Source organism: Podarcis liolepis (genome assembly GCF_965112155.1).
Source record: "Podarcis liolepis genome assembly, chromosome: 2".
Lineage (NCBI taxonomy): Eukaryota > Metazoa > Chordata > Lepidosauria > Squamata > Lacertidae > Podarcis > Podarcis liolepis.
This window is the reverse complement of record NC_139555.1, coordinates 5,908,455-5,930,488: the sequence shown is the minus strand read 5'-3', so window position 1 is coordinate 5,930,488 and position 22,034 is coordinate 5,908,455. Positions and strand designations below refer to the sequence as shown.

At 43.5% G+C, this 22,034-nt stretch overlaps 2 protein-coding genes across 3 annotated transcripts in view; one reads left to right on the top strand and one right to left on the bottom strand.

Moving 5' to 3' along the window:
• ADCY6 (adenylate cyclase 6) overlaps nt 1-22,034 on the bottom strand; it is a 934,310-nt gene that overhangs the window by 557,993 nt on the left and 354,283 nt on the right. The window lies entirely within an intron of this gene.
• On the top strand, nt 2,993-20,330 carry PTGES3 (prostaglandin E synthase 3). Of its 2 annotated transcripts, none has more exons than XM_083485582.1 (8): nt 2,993-3,597; nt 12,818-12,931; nt 13,045-13,114; nt 14,710-14,808; nt 15,643-15,732; nt 15,902-15,964; nt 17,620-17,644; nt 19,146-20,330. In XM_083485582.1, coding segments are annotated over exons 1-8 (483 nt in total). In that variant the 5' UTR covers nt 2,993-3,595; the 3' UTR covers nt 19,166-20,330. The 2 variants fall into 2 exon arrangements, 1 of the variants encoding a protein (XP_083341708.1); XR_014521527.1 differs by having other exon boundaries at nt 3,296-3,597; nt 15,902-17,087; nt 17,518-17,644.

Below are 22,034 nucleotides of genomic sequence, written 5' to 3'. Positions count from 1 at the left end.
CATATGATGATCTCTTTCTACCGGTCCACAATAGAAAGTGTCCTTTCATACGGCATCACAGTGTGGTACGCTGGTTTGACATCAACTGATAGGAAGTGCCTACAGAGGGTGGTGAATACAGCACAAGATATTATGGGCTGTCCCGTGAATCCGCTGGATGAAATAGTGGAAGAACGTTGCCTCAGGAGAGTGAGGACAATTCTCAGGGATGATTCACACCCTGGCCGGCACTTTCTTGATCTCCTGCCCTCAGGTAGAAGATATAGAAGCATGATTAGTCGCACCAACAGGGTAAAGAACAGCTTCTATCCGTGGGCTGTTAGGCTGCTGAATGAAAAGATAACAACAGGGCAACTGACTTTCGGGTTTGGTGGGTGGGTGTCAATAAACGAGGGGAATTAAGACTAAGAGAGCTGGGGGGGTGCTCGTGTAATCTCACTGTATACAAGTTGTACAAGTGACAATAAAGTATTTCTATGTCTCACAACAAATGAAACTGATCTGTAGAAAACACAACTTGAAAAAAGAGACAATACATGTATTTTTGTAAACAACAAACTCTTTAATAAAAATATATATTTTAAAAACCAGTGGGTTTGTACCTTTCTATTGTTTTAATTTAACCAGGGCAAAAGTGATTTTCAGAGCTCAGTTCAATCTGCGTCTGGATTTCAACAAAGCAGCTACTTTGCCCTCCTTCCCCGCCTATAGTAGCAAAATCTGAAGATACAGGAAATAGGCCCCCACAGAGGCCTCTCTGCTAAAGTTGTCCATAAACCTCTGCATTTGTTTGCACTGATACCTGATATTTATACACCAATTCTGATATCTAAAAATCTAATTTCTGATCACATAACCATAAATCCTTCCCGAGTCAAGGAAATAAATTTGCATTAAACATGTTATTTTAAATGGAGCTGCTGGTTCCACCACCACCACCTGTGAGCAAATGCCTCAGTGTTCAATGCAAATAAATGGGTGGAATACAACATACAGCTATTAAGAACCTTCAGTCTGCACAAACATTTCAACTCGCCAGACCAAACAATGCCTCCTCTCCCTGCATTTGCCTAATTTGGTGAATGCTGCCCTACATATTTATCATTGACTAGTTCTCCCTGCTTCTCTAAACCCTCAGATTAGAGGAAACCAAGACAGAATTGCAACTGAAGTGGAGGGTGGACGGCAGGAGCAGTTTGAGCAAGGAAACAGGTTTCCACCAACACCGTTAATTTATTGATCAATTATTTTAAATGTATTGGGAGGCTGTAGATGGTGAGCACACGCCAGCACCCCTCCTGCATACATTTTATGTATGCAATATATTCTTAATAATATTCTGCCATAGATTTACAGATCAAATCTGGGCTAGTCAATTACCTGGCAGTGTTCCCCCTCTGTAAAATGTGACCCATGTTCTCAGAACAGTATAACTATAGTTCATAGGAGTTCATCTTCTAGGAGTTGCCTTTGTAACTTGCCTTGCTGTTTGGGGCTGAAATCATGTGCACAGCTAAACCTGCTTTGCACATGAACCACATGATTACTTGGGAGTAGGTCATGCTGCTGCCAACATTCCTGGATTGTCCACTGACTTTTTGCAGGGCCTATGCATGTGCAACTGCTTGTACATAGGCTTCCATGAGATCAGGACACACATACCATGGAGTCCCAGCCGTGTGGATGCTGTCTTCAGACATGTTCTAGCAGCGGGCCCAAAGCCAGTAATCACTCAATGTGGCTTCACACAAGGGCCTTCTTCATGGTGGCACCTCGCCTATGGAATGGCCTTTCCACTGACCCTTATCTTAAGTTCTACATGAGTGTGGGGAACAACCATGTCTGTGCCCTTAGCATACACAATGTGGAAATCATACTTAGTCAACTACAGATGCATCCACTGAAGACCGGCAGACCTTCCCAAAGGGTTGGTGAAGACTGTCTCTGACAGCTTATGATCACAGTGGACTTTGATAAGTTGTTGTTGCTGTTGTTTAGTCGTGTCCAACTCTTCGTGACCCCCTGGACCAGAGCACGCCAGGCACTCCTGTCTTCCACTGCCTCCCGCAGTTTGGTCAAACTCATGCTGGTAGCTTCGAGAACACTGTCCAACCATCTCGTCCTCTGTCGTCCCCTTCTCCTTGTGCCCTCCATCTTTCCCAACATCGGGGTCTTTTCCAGGGAGTCTTCTCATGAGGTGGCCAAAGTCTTGGAGCCTCAGCTTCAGGATCTGTCCTTCCAGTGAGCACTCAGGGCTGATTTCCTTGGACTTTGATATAGCATTGCCAAAAACACACTGATGGAACTCATTGGTAGCCAAGACAATGCCGAGAAATTTCTTCTCAATCAGTGCATGAATCTGTTCAGACCTGGTGAGGGTTCTTGACTGGGTGGTGCTTATGTTGGAGATATACATCCAGGTCATCTTTAGATTCAACAGCCTGGATTTCCACCCCCGCCTTACTCAGCCTCATTTCTAAAGACCTGTGATGAGGGATCAGACAAAATCACAGAGGATCAAGCTATCAAGGGTTACTAATCATGATGGCTGTCCTGTCTCCATATCCAAGGCTGAGTATTGCTAGTGAGAGAGCGATGTGGCCTTTCCATAGGCATTTGCTAGCCACTGCAAGCACAGGATCGGTGGGGCCGGCCCATCCATGAGGCAGACTGAGGTAGCCGCCTCAGGTGGCAGAATTCAAGGAGCCCCTCCGTGCCCCCCCAAGAGGCTTCTGGGTTTGGGCGAGATATCGCAAGACCTCCATGAAATCACGCCATGAGACATTTATTAGCCCCAGGAAAGCGAGCGCAAGGCTGCTGCCTGACCAAAGAGAGCCAACTCTGGAGAAGGAACACAGGTAACTAAGACGGGTCCTTCCCCCCCTCCTTCGGCGCATGCGCGTGAGGGCAGTTGGCAGCGGGGGGGGGAATCTAGAGAGGACGAGAACATGCGCGAAAGACTGGCAGAGCGCATGCGTCGTCGTGTAGGAGTGAGAATAACGCTCGCGAGGGAGAACATGCGCGAAAAGCAGAGACGCGCACGCGCGTAGGGGAGAAGGGCCGTAGGCGCGTGCGCAGCAGCCAGCGATCCGGCGCCGCTCGGCTTGGGTGCGCGCGCGGTTGAGGACAGCGAAGCGGCGGCAAAGGTGGCGGCGAGTGGCGCGCATGCGCTGTTCCGGCGTCTGGCTTTTGAAGGGAGAGAGAGAGAGAGAGAAAGAGGGTAGTGTAAGGAAAGGGAGGGAAGAGGGAGGGGGCGGGTATTTTGCTGCGTCACCGCCCGCTTGGAAGCCGCCGTTGCCTGAGAGGGAGCGAGGAGGCAGAGCGGCGGGAGGAGGTGAGGGGGGGGGGGGAGAGAGAGAGGGAGAGCGCGAGAGCGCGCGCGCGCAGTGCTTTGTGGGTAGCAGGCCTGAGCCTTTGAGCCCTGAGAAGGAGTCCCGGCCGCCGCCGCCACAGCCACAGCCGCCTCCTCACCTTCGCCCGAGGGTCTTCCCACCCCGACGCCGCTGGTTTCTGGCCGAGCCCTTCGGAGAGACGGAGAGGAGGAAGAGGACACGCGCTGCTGCCGCTGCCGCCGCCGCCGCCAACGCCGTCCGCCATGTGAGTGAGTGAGGCGGGGCGGGCTGAGCTAATCTGTTGCTGGGCCGGAGGAGGGTCGGGAGGGATTGGGGTCAGATCGAGGCAGATCAGCCGGGACGGAGCTACCGGGAAAGGGAGAAAATACCGCACTCTCTCTCTCCCCCCCCGCCCCGATGGTAGTTAAGGAGGGAGCGGGGCCAGAAAGCAGACGCGGGGCTTAACCTGCGCCAGGGCTCAGCCCACGCCTCTCGGCGCCCTTCGGGAGAAAGAGCTGAGGGGGAAAGCGCCCCTGAGCAGGTGCAGAGTGCGCTCGCCTTGCCTCGCCGCCACGCTTCGCGCAGGAAGGTTCCCAGGGTCACGAGGGCGGCCTTTCCCGGGCAGAGCCGTTCATTTTATACACTGCACGTTTCCCTGTAGGAACGAAGCGCTGCCCAGGCGTCCCCTGACGGGCCCGGCGCTGGGAAGGTGGGAAAATGGGTCGTTATTGTGCGGCATCCGGAATTAGAGGGCGGAAGCATGTGCCAGGCAATGCCGGGAGGAAAATGGATGCTCGTTCAGGTCGGGGTTGGAGCTGGAAGTTGACTTTCATTTTTGGAAGGGCTGTGAGGTGGCTTCTTTTTTTTTTAGGTGCTAGGAGCATAGCTGTCAACTTTTCCCTTTTTTTAAGGGAAATCCTATTCGGAATAAGGGAATTTCCCTTTTAAAAAAGGGAAACGTTGACAGCTATGGCTAGGAGAGGCAAGAGCGTAAAGGAAGATAGGCAGCAAGATTTGAGAGGGAAAGAAATAGCACATCATGTGAGACCCAGAGCTGGATGCAGTGGGTTATGGGCTCTGGGACATAATGCATGTGGTTAGGGCTGGAATGTTGTAATATGACTCGCTTAACCCTGTACGCTAAAGAAGATAGCCGTCATTGGGGATGCCTGGCTCACTGGGGAATAAGCATAGGAAGAGGGCAGGCAGGGCTTGGGAAAGGAAGTAAAGCTGGCTTAAATAATGGGACTGTAACATACCTAGCGAGATGTTTCACCGGAGGAATAGTGGAAATGATAAGTGTGTGGGCAAATCGTTTGCAACTGTTCCATGGCAAAATGAGAGAGCTGAGATTGTACAGCCACATGAGTAAAAGGCAGAAGAAGTGCTTTTGCAGGCAGTAATGTGCTACATCTGTAACTTTAAAAAAGATAATTTGTAGTGTTATTTATCTTATAGTAACTTTTGAACCCTCTGAGTTTGGGACCTTATGTCTTTTCCAGGGCTGTCTGATGTCGAGAGGCATGCAGAGGGCTTACACATGCACTGTGCCCTAACCACCTCAAGCAAGAATAATTTCTGTTCTGTTAGGGCAAAGTCATAAACACCTGTTATTTCCAGTCAGGCTTACTAATGCCTATTTTCCTTCTCTTTCTATAAATGGAGGGTACTACTGACCTTGCTAGGTGCTCTCCAGCTTTGGGGATATCTTTTATTTTTTAAAGGTCTGGAATGACAAGCTTTGTTCCAGTATGGAGAGTGGTCTCCTGTTGGGCATAGAGAAGCTGCCTCCACTTGCTGTCTCATCTCATTGTGGTTTGGGAAGAGCTACTGCCTTGTTTTAATTATGATTTCCTAGCATCGTTACCTAGGAAGGTTCAGAGATGTCCTGTTGTGCTTCTCATGTAATACCCCATGAGTTAGTTGAATTTGTGCTCCTGACCCACAGATCCTTGTATAGTGTGCAAAATATAGTATGATTGCATCTTGCATACTTGTGCATTTTCAACTGTACATGGTTGAAAGTCAGCCAGTTGAAATCCAGCAAATTACATGCAAGGCAGAGAGGTTAAAAGTTCCTTTTGCAATGAGTTTTCCAGGTGGTTTGGGGTATGTGTTTTTGCTTATATGTGCCATCCCTGGAATGTAACCCCCGTGCAAGTCACACTTGTACTGTAAAACCTTGTGCGAACCTTTCTATACACAACTATAGACCAGATTATTGATGCTTAGTGGTGGGTAGTTCAGACAGTGAAGATCAGAAGGCAGAGGGGCCAAACCAAAAGGCTTGAGAAACACTATTCTAGGTAAAATGAATTGTAAATGAAAGATGAAGAAACGGGTAAAGTATGTTGCCTGAAAGCTGTTAATGAAATAAAATGTTATTTGATATGCAAACACGTGCACTTATAACTCCACTCAATAGTCTTGCAACAACAAAAGGTGGATCTGGAGGAAGGAAGGAACTGAGACATTTTGCCTGTGCTCATTATTGGTACCATGACCAAATTGCTTCTAATTTTGTCTTGAGTGAAGAAGTTAAAGTGGTCTAGAAGGAAGACAGGCTCTAACGACTGGTGAAATGGCCTTGCTAACAGTGACTCAGTTCAGAGCTAATGACAAATAATAGACAAATTTTTGCCAGAACCTTGGGCCTGTCCAAACATGTTCCCAGTTTGGCCAAAAGCAATAGTTTGTTGCAAAATCTGAAATGTGCAAACTGTGTTTTGCTTCCAAATCAGAATTGGAAGCCCACTTCAAACTCTAGTTTTCAGTTCCAGTATTTCGCCAAATAATGCCTTTTGCAAGCAGTCATTTGCAGGATATATATATACCTGAAAACAATGGTTTAACCAAGGGAGCAAGGATGGAAATTCAATCATTTAGGAAGGCATATGCATACTTGAGGCTCAGATTGAAATGCCCAAACCATGATCTTCTCTTATGTAAGAATTGAGTCATTGTCGCCAGAGAATGCCCATGCAAGTCTTTAGACAAACTTGTTCAGCCATTGCCAAGCAGTATGTCATTATGCATCCAGAAAAGTAGGCTTTGTTTTTTTACTGAAGCTATAGTTGTAATATAGAATTGCAGCAGTTATTCCTCCTCCCACTTTCTCTGTATTACTAAACAGCCCCTCTAAAGGTAAGTCAACCTCCTACATAGTTGATGCTGATTGAAATCACCAACATGTTCATGTAGGACTTGGATCCAGAGTCCTTAATTGAAAGCAAATGAAGTAATTAGCTGTGTTGACATAAATACTTACGTTGAGAGACAGTATGAGAATGGGATGCTCTTAGCAGGCATGCATCTATTTGTCACTTTAAATACACCGGTTATGGGTCCGCAAACAGTCACCCCCCAAATAACTGCTTAAGCAGTCTGGAAATGCAATGCTAGAAAGGAATATGGCCTCTAGTTCCCTAACATTGATTCAGTTTAAATGTTACCCATGGTTCCGTTCAAATGAAACATGCATCTTCCTCCCCCCCTTTTGATCTATTATAATATCTGTCAGGTAGAATCAGAATAGACATTAAAAAGCAAAATGAAATGGTTCTTCTGTGTAAAGGAAACGGAGTGGCAAATAAGGCAAGTGAGAACGTGTATACAAAAGGAACTTCCATCACATTGTAGTGTGACCAATTTTCAGAACATATGGCAGCAAGGGGCAGGTCTGAGTGCTTTTAAGTTCTAAAGAACAAAATTAACTGACAGTGGTCAATGAAGCTATGGGGAAGAAGGAAACTGCTTCTCTCCCTCAAACAGTAGTATTCTGCACTGCAATGCTGTCATTCTGTAAAACCATTTTACTTTGTCCTATACTGTATAAGTGAATAACTGCCATTTACTATTGTGTAAAAAAACCCAAAGCAGTACATTTGGAGCCATGGTTGTGGTGAAGGAAAAACCTGTCTCTACTACTGACATTGGATAGCCCAGCCTCCACTAAGTGGGACCAAGTGGGGAGAGATAGAACAGGTCTGTGTATGCAGAGCACACACTTGTCTTATATCTCATAAGAAATCCTTGCTATAGTATATAGACACTCTCTGCCCATCATTATTGACATTTTGCTAACTCTGAAGAGCTGCCAAGAGGTTGCTTGGGAAGGAACTGCTCTTCTACAGCAGGAAAAAAAAAATCATCCAGAAACCCTGATTTACCAGTACTATGCTGTTTCCCTTTGCTTCTTGAAAGTAATGAATATTCCTAGCAACTTCAAGGGTAGAAAATACCCAGCACAGGAAGGTAATGGGACAGGCAGTTTTAAATGCAACAAGGGCTGAGATGAGGCTTCAGCTCTTAGCAACAGAAGCACATTCAGGTAAGTATCTGTTACCCCTAGTAAATGATACACAACAGGCTTTGTTGAGTGGGTGGGAATGAAGCTGCAATGTGGCTACATAATACTCAGTGTTTTGTGATATGATGTGCAATCAAGGTATCAAAGGTGTGTTTGTGTGAGGGGGGAGCGTGCATGGAGTCATGGGTTTAAGTACAAATTTAGTGATGCATGTGTGAACTGAGATATGGTGTACATTAGTGGTTCCCCATTGGTGGGTTGCAGACCCCAGGGTGCCCATGTAACCCACCCAAGGGGTCCGTGGCACCAATCACATAACAAAAACTACCATAGGGATAACAAAATTTTCAAGTAGAGACGGGGTCCACAGTACTCATCTTATTGAGAAACACTGGTGTACATAAAAAAATTCCTTCCAGTAGCACCTTAAAGACCAACTAAGTTAGTTCTTGGTATGAGCTTTCGTGTGCATGCACACTTCTTCAGATACACTGAAACAGAAGTTGCCAGATCCTTCTATATAGTGAGAAGGTGGGGAGGGGTGTTACTCAGAAGGGTGGTGGGAATGGGAGATAGGCAGATAGCTGGGAGAGCCTGTTGACGACTCTTAACGACTGTAATAGGTCTTACAGGAAAAGGCAAGGGGTGAGAAGGTGAGAAATTTCTCACCTTCTCACCCCTTGCCTTTTCCTGTAAGACCTATTACAGTCGTTAAGAGTCGTCAACAGGCTCTCCCAGCTATCTGCCTATCTCCCATTCCCACCACCCTTCTGAGTAACACCCCTCCCCACCTTCTCACTATATAGAAGGATCTGGCAACTTCTGTTTCAGTGTATCTGAAGAAGTGTGCATGCACACGAAAGCTCATACCAAGAACTAACTTAGTTGGTCTTTAAGGTGCTACTGGAAGGAATTTTTTTATTTTGACTATGGCAGACCAACACGGCTACCTATCTACTACTGGTGTACATGATTGTGTGATTGAGGAAACTGAGAACATAGGAAACTGCCTTATATTGAGACAGACTGCTGATCAATCTATTTCAGTATTGTTTTACTGGCTGGCAGTGGAGTTGTAGGATTTTGGGCAGAGTCTTTCCTAGCCCTGTCTAAAGATGCCAGAAATTTAATCTTGGTCCTTTGCACACAAAAGGTATGTGCTCTACCATTGAGCTTGGCCCTTTCCGTTGTAGTTGGAACTTATGTGGGATGTGCGGCTGTGCATGTAAATGAGGAGAGATATGTGGACTTCAGAGTGCACATGATATGTAAGGCTTTAGTAGTAATCATATTTAAAATGTAGTAGGATGCAAGCCAATTCTCCACCCACCTGAGGTTTAATTGCAGGTTGTCCCCTGTCTTCTGTAATTTGTTTTTATTAAAGTGTGTTGCTTGTCTGAGCCCCTCTGGGTAGAGCAACTTACAATTGCACTCAAAGTGAACGTACCCTAAATCAAGATTTATTTTATGGCTTGTTTTATCTTAAAAATTCCAGACCAAATATATAAAATTCTTGTAAACCATGCTTAGTTTGGGGCTTTGTTTGATCTTGCTAAATCTAGAGCAGATACAAAGAACTGAAAGCAGGATCTTAATGTTGCCAACAGATCATACCTTTTAAGCATAGAGGGCACAAGCCAAAAACATTGCTTTGTAGAGCACTGGGTGTTGAGTCTGAATCAAATAACTGCTCAGTACGGCACGTCAGTGCTACTGCTGCTGAGATCTGCTCAATATCTGCAGTTGACTAGAACTACACTTGCATCTAAAAAGAGAGCAAAAGCTTATTTAATCAAATGACATACTGTGCGAATAACACCCTTTTGATATTACAAGCCCCTGAATCATGTTGAGTCCAGTTTGTACTTTAAAATGCCTTTGGGTATCTTTAATAATAGCCAAATACAGATGTGTTAGAAAATGGGGTTAATAGCTAATGGAGCCCATTAGCTGTGGAGTTGAACTGGTGTTCTTTTCCATCTAAAAGTTCCAGGCCCCCTTGTATTAAGAACGCACTGCAATAAGCAGTTCTGGATAGGAGACACTTGGGAGATTATTGAGGACCATCAGAGTAAAATAAAAAGCTGTACAGTGGTACCTCGGTACTCAAACGGCTTTGCTCCCGAACAAACCTGCTTCCGAATGCCACCAACCCAGAAATGAGTGTTCCTCGGCTTCCAATTGAGTGCAGGAAAGCTCCTGCAGCCAATCAGAAGCTGTGCCTTGGTTTTCGAACCATTTCGGGAGTTGAATAAACTCTCGGAACAGATTAAGTTCGAAAACCAAGGTACCACTGTATTTTAATCAGGGCATTTGGGACTGGGTACAGTGCACAGATGTGTTGAAAAGCCATTCAAAGAGGAAGTGATGGTGCAAGCATATACCGGTATGTAGCTTTTTGGATAGCTTACTGGTTTGATTGCAGCAGCTAGTCTGTCAGGCTGGCTTTGCTTTTGTTTATATCAAGACCATGGCAACAAAAAGCTGACTGTTCTGTGGCCTCAACACACACCATTCTGTTTATCAGAACTTGTTAATCTGTTACAAATTTGAAGTTTTATATTTGTACTTCCAATTCTAGGATGTTCAAAATATGTGGTACTACACTGTGCCCTGGTTCTTAGACTTGTGAGCATTTTGAGAGTTGGTTTTGCCATTCTCAGGCTTTTAGCCATTGAAGTAACGGCACAAGCGGGATGACTTCTGCTCATGCAACAGAACATCCACTCCCTCTCGTACCCCTGTGTGCCCATCAGATTTGTTTTGAGGGGATTCCCCCCAACCCTACAGAGCAAACTGGGGTGGGGTTATGGGGGAGGAGAGGAAGAAGAAATTCCAGTCCATGAGTGGATGTCATTTTGCTTGAGCTGTGATTGTTGGATTAAACCGTGTGTCTAACAGCTCTTTCAGAAAGTGCCTTTTATGAAAGCTGGTATCCTTACTGTAGCAGCCTTTTTAAGGAATGTTACCAATATGTGAATGACAATGCCAGCCTGATCATGGAGAGCCTAGTTCTTTCAGTTATTGGCTCCGTGTGAGTTCTGTCATGCTGTAAACTCAACAACATTATCTCATGAAGGCCTAAATTTGTATAAATTGGGCTTATGATTGCATGTATTTTTTTAATTAGGAAACTCCAGTTATGACTGACAAGATTAACAAGGATTAAAATATATTCAACTGAAATAAGATTTATAATATCAGGAAGCAGTTCTCAACCTGTGGGTCCCCAGATGTTGTTGGACTACAACCCCCATCATCCCTGAGCTCTGGCCTTGCTAGCTAGGGGTGATGGGAGTTGTAGTTCAACAACATCTGAGAACCCACAGGTTGAGAAAGGCATGTAATCTTGTAGTTTAGAGACCAGCAAAAGGGGGGGGGGCTACATGGTGTTTTCCACTTCATACAAAGTAATCTGACATACTTACCTTTTCATGTCTTTTAAAAGGCGGTTCCTGTCCACTTGGAACTTATTGGCAATGCTTAGTTTCATAAGGATGGTAATAGCAAAAAAAACCTAGAAATTGGGATGCAAATCGAGTATTCGAGATACAGCAGTTGGAAAATAATTTGTATGAATAAAAGTGGTTACATTCTCCAGTAAACTTTTAAATTATATGGAGAAATGAACTAGAGTCAGTGTGGTGTAACAGTTAGGCTGGGCTATGTCCTGGGAGACCAGAATTTGAATCCTCACTCAGCCATGAAGCTCACTGACTTCCCTTGTGCCAGACACTGTCTCTCAGCCTAACCTACTTCACAGGCTTGTTGTGATGATAGCATGGGGAGAGGAGAACTATGTACATCACCCTGAGCTCCTTGGAAGAAAAGGTGGGAGAAAAAATTGCATTATTGAAGGCCAGCTGTAAAAACTGCTAACATTCCTGAATGCATTCTCTTTTTCTATTTCAATTTTTTACTTGATAGAATTATGTTTATTTTGCTGTCCAGTTTAAACACATGAGGCCGACACTTTTGACAAGATGGAAATAACTAATAACTATTCACATTCTAATTTGTTCACCATATTTGGGGGACCTAAACCTAAACTATGGGTGGGGAGAAGCCCATATGAGGACAGTGCAGAAGTCTTCTGTCTTTGTATTGTATCATCATGGCCACCATCTACCTAGTGCAGGGGGGAAATGCAGTCAGGTGTGGCACGGGTGTTGGCATTAAACTAGGAAATTCAAGAATAATTCTTTGGTGTTGACAGCTTCAATGCAAATTCTTGACTGAAAATGGAGTGGTGCCATAATGCATTGCCTTTTCTGAAAAACTGGATTATGAACATGTCAGTGGCTTGCTGCTGACTGTGTAGATCACAGTGCTACTGGTTTTCAAACAAGCATTCTTTATTTCTGCAATTTAATGGTGCAATCAGCTCATGTTTTAGTCGATCAGTATTTCCTCTTTTGGTTCTTATTCAGAAATTCAAAACTGATAGAATATTTCTCAGGTTAGAACACCAAAGGATTATATTGACTTGTCTGTGACAGAGCTTCTTCTGAAACGTTTGGGTTTTGTTTTTTTGGTAACATTCTTTGCTGCTGCAGGGATAGTTCATTTGAGCTTTTCTGTTTAAACATTAACTTTTCTTATTTCAATGCACTACTTGTGAATCTGCTTCCCTCTTTCTGAGGATTTCATAAAGACAATGAGCACCATATTTATGGTGCTGTTGCCTTCACATGTGTGATTGTGCAGCAACACCTTAGCACTAGACTAGAATTTAAAATGATGTGCATATTGCTCGGCTTCCTGACATACTGGAAGACCCGTTGAAATTAAAGCTACCAACAAAACACATGTTCCTATCAAGTTTCTGTGTCTCAAGTCAAACACCTTGCTTGCAGTGAAAACCTGTTCATATCTAATCAGAAGTAAGTCCCATTAGGCTCAGTGAGACTTAATCTCATTGTGGGAGGGGCGGGCTCTGGATACCTGCATAAGACAAGTAGGTGCTTGGCTGGGCGCCCAGGATTCTTCAAGTTCTTTGAATACTGTTGCAGTCTTGCTTTGCTGTAGATAGCGAAACTTGTAGCAAAAAAAGAGAAGCTGCTAGGAAAAGCTGCTAGTGTAACACAAGCATCATACTCATTAGAGTCATTTGTTGCTTTATGTCAAGTTGTTTGCTGTGTACATTTTTTATCTAATACTCCAATTACCTTTCTAGGCAGCCTGCTTCTGCGAAGTGGTATGACCGAAGGGACTACGTCTTTATTGAATTTTGTGTTGAAGACAGTAAAGATGTTAATGTAAATTTTGAGAAATCCAAACTTTCGTTCAGGTAAGCAAAACACCCAAAAGTTGACCATGAACAGAGATCACATGCATGCGTTTCAACTGAACTGGATCCTGTTCTCGAGACAGTGTTAATATTTGTTTCTCATTTACCTACAGTTGTCTTGGAGGAAACGATAACTTCAAGCATTTAAATGAAATTGATCTTTATAATTCAATTGATCCAAATGTAAGTTGCTTTCATTTATCTATGGCGTGCTTAATTTTAGGGTGTAAAAAACCACAGGACTTCACTTTGTTAGTATGCCTATAAGTATAACCTGTAAATAGGTGTGATGATTCTTGCTTCCGTTTAGTGTGCAGTTTGATTACAATGAAATACAGTGGTGCCCCGCAAGACGAATGCCTCACAAGACGGAAAACTCGCTAAACGAAAGAGTTTTCCGTTTTGGAGGTGCAAGACGATTTTCCTATGGGCTTGCTTCGCAAGACGACAATGCCTTGTGAGTTCCTGCGGGTTCCCCCCCCCTTTTTCTAAGCCGCTAAGCCGCTTATCAGCTGATCCGATCAGCAGATAAACCGCTAATAGCGCTAATCCGCTAATCCGTCAATGGGCTTGCTTCGCAAGACAAAAAAACCGCTAGACGAAGAGAATCACAGAACGGATTCTTTTCGTCTTGCGAGGCACCACTATAGTTGAAAGATTGTACTCAGTGTTTGAAACTCCCATTGTTCTAGGCACATTTTGTGATGGGATTTCATTAAGGCGAGCAGTTTCTGATTAAAACTGCAGAGTAGAAGGAAAGGTGGACCTTTTTCTGCCTCCCCACTTCCAGATATTATCTGAAGACTGGAGAAGAAACCCTCTTGGCGGGGGGGGGGGATAGACAGGGGAAGGACTAGACGATGTGAAAAATGAACATAATATTTTAGCTGCAGTTCATTCATTTTCAGCTTTGTATTCTTCTTATAAAAAAGTGTGCCTAGACATTCCATTGTTGCGCCCGTAACATAAGTTTAAGGTGCTTCCTAGCTTTCATATCTCAGTTTTTAACACTGATTGTACTGAATCCTGTAAAAGCATGTAGCCTCCTGGGAAAGCTAAATGTGATGTAATGTTTGATTGTGTTGCACCTAGTAGACAAATTACCAACTTAATTAAGTTAATATTGATTCCTCTAATTCTTTGATTATGTATGTATGTGTTACTAAGTTCTCAAAAAGAATTGGTAACTACTATTAGGGAGTAGAGCATGAAGTTCTGTTTCTGTCCACTGCTGCTCAGCTTCTGTTGCTCTCAGTCTTCAAGGCATTTAATTGCATCATTACACATGGCTTCCCTCTGCCTGCTTTGCCTAATTACATTTGGAGGAAACAGCAGTGGAAGCATGATGGCAAAGCTTACACAGTACTTGAGATTTTATGACCACTTAATATTTGATATTATGCTTTGATCGTTGAGGGTAGGGGTGCTTGACAAATGTGGGGTGGTTAACTCCAACCATTTTGACTACTGACACGTGTTAGTAGTCAAAATGCAAGTAGAAGACAAATTGCCACTGTAGTAACTGCAGGCTCCCTCATGCCAGTGAAGTCTAGTTCTCATAAACATTATGATGAACCTGTTTCTCAATTGTACCATTTCTATAGCTTCCCAAAATATTCAGTGTACCAAGAAAGCTGGGGTGTCAGCAAGAAGGCTAATACAGCTTTTTGAGTGTTTTCTTAATATGAAGGAACACAGTTGTGTGAGTCCTCATCTGTAGCCTTGTGTAAGAATCAGGCACATGCTTACTATGTTAAAGGAACTTCTTTTCTTTTCAGGAATCCAAGCATAAAAGAACAGACAGGTCTGTCTTATGTTGTTTACGAAAAGGAGAATCTGGCCAGTCATGGCCACGATTAACGAAAGAGAGGGCAAAGGTAAATCTTTATTCATGACAGCACTCTAACCTCTATATTGGTGTATCTCAAGTTTTTTAATGTGCCCCTGTTCTACATGTACTTTCTGAGGGCTCCAACCTAGGACTATTCATTCTCCATTTGAACATACAGAGATTCTCACAGGCAGTTACAATGCACACTAAGACCTACTTTGTATAAGTTCTGTGGTTTTGCGGCATTTATTTTACATTAGACAAGGAAGAATAGGTTATCTCTGAATATCTCTCTCTCATGTACACAGAAACATTCAAAGTATAGTAGCAGACCACCTGGCTGCTGTTCCTCAGATCAGGTTAGAATGAAGTGAGATTTATTTGGGATTGGTGAAGATACTCTGCTGAGAGATTGCCCAGTTGCTGTGTATAATGCCCCATAAACTTTGTGCCCTGCTCTAGAGTCTGAAAGCCTAGCCTATAAACAAATAACTAAAATTATGATTTGCAAGTCAAATTATCTTGATTTTTTTTGTAATCCTCATCCAAGAGTCACATTTTGAAACCATTAGACTTATTATTAATTCATTAAATTTGTATACCACCCTATACCCGCAAGTCTCGGGCTGCTTCACAACATAAAATCACAATATAAAAGCACAAAATACATAATAAAAAATAAAATTATAACCCCTGCAAGTAGAGGGTTAGCTTGTAGAACAAAGTTAAGTAATTTTTCCTAATGAATTAAAATACTCGTTGGGTAGAACAAAAGTCAGAAGAAATGTGTTACTTCAATTGAGGGCTCTTACAGCTCCTATAGACTCCATCCCATCCCTATTTGCCTAACTTGCCTATGACCTTATTTCTATATCCACAGCTCAATTGGCTCAGTGTGGACTTTAACAACTGGAAAGACTGGGAAGATGATTCTGATGAAGATTTGTCCAATTTTGATCGCTTTTCTGAAGTAAGCAGAACATTCTGCAGTTGATGACATAGCTTAAATTATTGGGCATTGATCTTGATCTCACTGAAGTTTTGATAGTTATTTTGGCTCCTTTTCATATATACTATTTTTACTTGCTTGATCAAAACAAAAACCACGACTTTACTAAATACTCCCTTGCGTCATTTAGATGATGAACAACATGGGTGGTGATGAAGATGTAGATTTGCCAGAAGTAGATGGAGCAGACGATGTGAGTAGCTTCCCTGTGATTGGAACTTTTAGTCTCCTGCTTGAGGCTGATGTCAATACTTGATGTATATTGACATTTGTATAGTGTCACTGTTTGGAAACTCTGGGTAGTATTCATTGATGTGCTTCTGCTATTGGAAGGACTTTCTGCTGCACACCAGAACTTCCCTTATCCACAGCTTCCTAAATCTGCCCGGGGAAGGGGTGTCCCACAAACCTCCAGAGCAAATTTGGGTAGGTCATGTTTTGCACAAATACTGCCCTTTTTTTGAAACTTGAGAATAGAACTGGGCAGTATACCAATATATTGTCCAAAACAGGTTTAAAAGTCCATATTGTGATATCTGTTCCATAATTTTTGAACTGGTAATATCTTGTGAATCGTGTGTGCATGTGTGCACATGCTTGCACACGCTATGCAAAAATCATGATGGGGGAAACAGTGAAGCCAGCCAATGCCTCAACATAACTCCATCCTTATTTCAGACATTGTGATAATATCAGTATATTGTGGTCTTTAGCTGGGAATACGTTGCAGTGTTGAAAACCAGATATCGCCCATCCTTACTTGAGAGTTTATTCCTATATCCAAACTCTACTTAATACACTCATTTGGGAGGAGACTTATCTGCATCAAAAATGTGATATGCACAGTTGCATATAAACATTGAGTCCAAATTTTCTTGGTGCTAATGTATAAAGTAGGCTTAACTCCATATCAAAATATATCTAACCCTTGTTCTCAGCATCCGCGACGGAGGAAGCTGCTTGAGCGCCTGGGGCGGCACACTCAGGGGTGGGGCGAGCCACCCATAGGGGCAGGGCACACTGTGGGGCCTCCGGAGTCTGCCTGCCTCCTCCCACTCAGCTGCCCTACAGCTGGGGGGGGGGGGGAAGGCAGCAGGCAGACCATTTTGGGCAGCGCAGAGTCTGTGTGTGCCCAAGCCACGACTGTGTGTGCCCAAGCCAGGAGAGATGTGTGGTTCAGGCATGCTGCAGGCCCCATGGTGAGTGCCACCTGGCATTTTGTCACCCTCCTCAGTGGTGACACCCTGGGTGGCTCATACCCACCGCACCCCCCCTTCCTCCACCCCTGCTTGGCATAATAATTCCAGGTATGTACTGTATTTTTCGCCCTATTGGACACACTTTTCCCCCTCCAAAAATGAAGGGGAAATGTGTGTGCGTCCTATGGGGCGAATGCAGGCTCTCGCTAAAGCCTGGAGAGCCCCAGCGCCAGCCCCACAAGGTCGGGGGACAGAGGGAGGTGGAACGCCGCCATCCCGCTGTCTCCCTAAGTGGTTTGGAGGCTGACGGCGGGGAGACCCCGCCGCCTGCCCCGCAAGCTCCAGGGACAGCTGGGAGGCACAGCGCATCTTCCTGCTGTCCCCGGACCTGGTCTGAAGGCGGGCGGCGGGGAGAAGAGCGCTTCTCCCCGCTGCCGGCCCCACAAGCGCCTGGGGGGGAAGTAAAAATTGTTTGATTTATTTCCCCCCAAAAAAACTTGGTGTGTCCTATGGGCCGGTGCGTCCTATGGGGCGAAAAATACGGTAGATACTTGCCTGTAGAGGTCCGCAAAGTAATTTTGCAAATATTGTGCTATGCCTTGCTTTCGTAGCTGGCTTTAATTGCTAATCTTCTGTGCTTCTGTCCTAGGATTCACCAGACAGCGATGATGAAAGTAAGTTGACTATTGTTCTGTGTTTACTTACCATATACATCCAAAAGAGTTAGACAAAACTCTTGGCACTTCTCATGAATATTTACTAAGTTGTGCCTCCCATACCTCATTAACATTTGCCTGACAAAGATTGCCATGGGCCTACTATCCTGCTATGCTACTTGGGTGGTGGAGACTGGAAGAATATTCTCCCTCAAGGTGACTTTACCCTGGGAAAAACTTGCTTTGCACTTGTATCAAAAGAGGGTGGGGTGGAAAAGCTCTTGTTGATGGCAGGGCATAGGTTGAACTATTCTACCTACACTCTTGTTTCTAGAGTGGAGCTGGTCATGTTAAATTCCGTATTAGTAACTGAAGGGCTTTCTGCTGCATTCTTGTAACTCATGCGTGACTGGGCACACAGGAGAAGTACCTACATAATTTTATTTGTATGCCACCTTTCTGCCGTTCAGACCATGCTCAAGCTGGCTTACAAAATGAAGAAAATACTTAACTACAACTTAAAAGTAGTCGAAACCAATAAATTAAGCACAACAAAATCTAAAACGAAAGACCAATAACCCCCCCCCTTAAAATACCGCAGCCCAAGAGTCTGTTCAGCAGCCTCAGCTTTTGTAGCTGCAATCAATCAGGGCCTCACCCTCCCAAGCCAGATGGAAAAAGACCTGGGAGCAGGTCTTCCAGGACTTAAAGCCAAGGTGTTAACTTGCTCCCAGATCTCCAGCATCAAGATGGAAGAGAAATTGTAAACATGTTCAAGTTTACCACTGCAGTCCTTTTGAGGCATGCTTCTGTGAATGCACAATCTCGACTTCATTCTTCCCCATGATTACAACCATTATGAATTTTTCATATACACTATACTCTCAAGGTGCTGCGAATTGCAGCTACCTAGAATAATTTGGTGTTAAGAGGCATAAGAGAGTAATCTTTCAGAATTGGCCAGAATAATGGTTTGTAACACCACTCATGGACTTTGTAAGCATTAACCTGGCTGTTTAGATGGCCTCTGCTTGGGTTCACAACAACACCCCCCCCCCCAAAATCTGGCAGGTAGGGAATACACATTTTTCATTTCCACTGTGATAGAGAAAATGTGTAAACAGTAGGAGAGGCTTTGGTTAGCTTACCCAGACATCTGTGTGCTCAGGGGAGAGGCTGTGTACTGCTGGACATACTTACCAGTAGTAGTAGCATTGGGTACATGGCTCTGTGGGTATTGATGTCTTTTTGTCACAGTAACTCTAGTGGGGCATATTACTCACATCTTTGGAGGTGGGACTGTTCTTCAAAATTGTTAAAGCTAACAATAACTTAGTGCAGAGTTCCTCAGCTGGTATCCTCTCACTGTTTTGGACTACAACTCATCACTGACTATGGTGATGAGAGCCTATAGCCCAAAACATGTAGAAGGCACCAGATGTTGGTGAAAGCTGTTTCAGTTCCTTAATTCTAGTGCTGTTGCCATACAGTATTCAATGTTTGTTTTGTTTTATTTCAGAAATGCCAGACCTGGAGTAAAGGGAACCTGCTATCTTTTGGGGGTTTAGGGAAAGAACTTCATCACAACATTTCATAATTGAGATAAGAATTCCTGAGTTGATAGCTCTAAAGGCAGAAAATGCATCCTTTTAACTCATCTTCAACCTGTTTTAAGCAGTTTCATTGATGATTGGTGCGTACCATTGTTCAGGGCAGTCTTAAGCTACGTGAGGCAATAATGTTATGCATGAAAGGTTTTCCAGACTTCCAAAAACAAAACAAAAAAAGCCACACACAAACAATTGAGGTATAGGCAATCGAGAGAAAAACAGTTGCAATAAAAGGGTTTACAACGCCTCTTTGCCTCATCATCAAATATAACAATGGGAAAACTCTCAATTTACATGAAGTGGTAAACATGTACTTTCCCCCTCACATTGTGGACAGCAGGCAACTTAGAATGTTTCAGATTTTATGCCTGGAACAGAACTGGCTGAAGCAATGTTTTAATTGGCTTTCAAAATTTAAACTGGTAACATGCTGTACCTCTTGGGGTGTCTTCAGGGTATGTTCCACTAATGTTTAATGCTCTTCACTTTGTTGTATTTAATCACTAGTTAGTGTTCAAGATATCCTAGCTAAAACTAGCAGTCCCTTTAAAACTTAAAATGGGTGAAGCCTGTACATTTGGTTGTTTGATCCTCAAAGCTCTTGCATCTCAATATGGAGGGGTTAGAGCCTGTACGTTGTTGCTTGTCAATCTGTACATTTAGACCAAATTGTATTTGCACTGTTGGTATGAAAGCGAGTGACAAAATGTTAATACACTATTGGATCTTCTTTTGGGTTGTTTTTTTTTTGACCAGTTTATGATAAGCCTAAAAACCTCAATTTGTGTTCAAAGCAGTGGGGATTTTTTAATGTCTACATTATTTCTAATAAACTGTTGAAGACTCCATGGCTGTCAACTGTCTGGCTGGCTGTAACTTCATGTATTCTTACTATTTGTTGGAATGGAATACTTAATTTCTAGTTGGAATAAAAGTGTGGGACTATTTCATCTGTTTGAAGGAGGAAAATTGTAATATTCCCGGGCAAGTCTTTAAAAAAAAAAAAAGGATCTGTAAGTTGTGGGTACACTGACAGTTTAAAAAAAATGTTGTGATTTGACTAAAATAAAAGCAAGTTTGTCCTCCTTTAACAACGGTGAGCTTCTGCATTTGACACTTGTTTTCTGCAATACTTTTTTAAAAAAGGGTTCTCAAGTGTGACTGAGGTGGGACACTTGGAGTTTGATATAGGCTGTTAATACCGAAGAAGCATTTTTTCCATGTACACTTCAGTTCCCCCAACTCTTAACATGCACTCCAAATGCACACAGTTCCACACCTTTTTTGACTGTTGCATCGAGGGTCCTCAGTGAGCTTGCGTTTTTAGGAAGGTGTCGAATTAAGGAATTTGGGGGATTAAATTATGTGGATTTCATAGAAGTGCTGTCTTCTCAACCAGACTTTTCCCTTTAATAGTATCAGATAGACATAACATGAACTTAGGCTTGCCACTGGTTTCCAACTTAGCAGCTGCTCTGAAACTATAAACATCTAAGTTAAGTCTTAAACAAAAGGCTGTTAAGAGACTATTGATCTGAGATGCAAACAAGCATGGGGGGGGATCACTTGTTAGTGAAATGTAGTTTATGCCCTGAAGATAGCTGGTCATCACCTTGTCCAGAATGTCCTTGTCTGCAGCCCCAGGGCAAAGTGATTTCCAAGAAGCCAACCTTGCTGAGTCCCTTGCCAGAGGTAAACAAACTCCATTTTTTAAAGGCTATTGTTGGAGTTTTAAACCAAAATTAAGTCCCTCAAATGTGGGAATGGAGCAGAGAGAATATATCAGTACATCTGAATTGTTTCTTAAATTCAGAAGCATGTGATTCAGTTGGTGTTGGCTTATTATGCTATTTGTTGCAAACAGCTGTGCTGTATGACCACCTTGCATCTGATGTGCCTCCACTGAAGTCAGTTTCTGGAAGACTGAAAGCCTAGTAGAGAATATTTGTGGGGAAGCAGGGTAGACAAAAAAAAACAAGACGAGAGGAGGGAGGGCTGGGACAGATAGGGATGTAAAGAAGTGAGTGCTTAAGGAGTGTGTTAAGGAAAGGCCAGAAGAAATTAAAAATTTAATGTACTTTTCTGTGATTCTAAACCCCAAGGGGCTGCCAACTTGGGCAAGTGCCATGGTTGCTGTGAAGGCCTTCACTGGCAGCTGGATGGGGGGGGGGGGCAGACTGAGCTTTCTTTAAGAAAAAAAGTCTCTAGAATGTAAGTGGTGAAGCAAACCGTACAGATAACCTAATCAGTTTTGTGAAATGAACCATCTTGGTTGCTTCTGCCTATCAGTGTTAGAGCCACAATAAGTAGATACCAGTCAATCCTGCTTCTTTCTTCTTTTCTAGTCCTTGGAATCTCTAGTTTCCCTTTTTTCCATATAAAACAGGATGCATCTTTCCTGTGGTGGCTTCATCTCAGATCAGGTGTTCTCTAGAAGTTATTTTCTGCAAATACTACTACGCAGTAAGTGTGGGTAGATATTTGTCCCCTAAACGCCAATGCTCAGTTGGTAGAACATGAGACTCTTAATCTCATCGTGGATTTGAGCCTCATATTGTGCAAAATATTCCTGGTTTGCAGGGAGGTGGACTAGATGCCTCTTGTCCCCTCCAACTCTACAATTCTATGATTATAAGATTTGGCTTGTAGTCTGTGCAGGAGCCAAAAGATCAGGCACTCATTAAGAATTCAGTGTATATTTAACTTACAGTACAATATCTACTAATAAGGGACGTGGGTGGCGCTGTGGGTTAAACCACAGAGCCTAGGACTTGCCGATCAGAAGGTTGGCGGTTCGA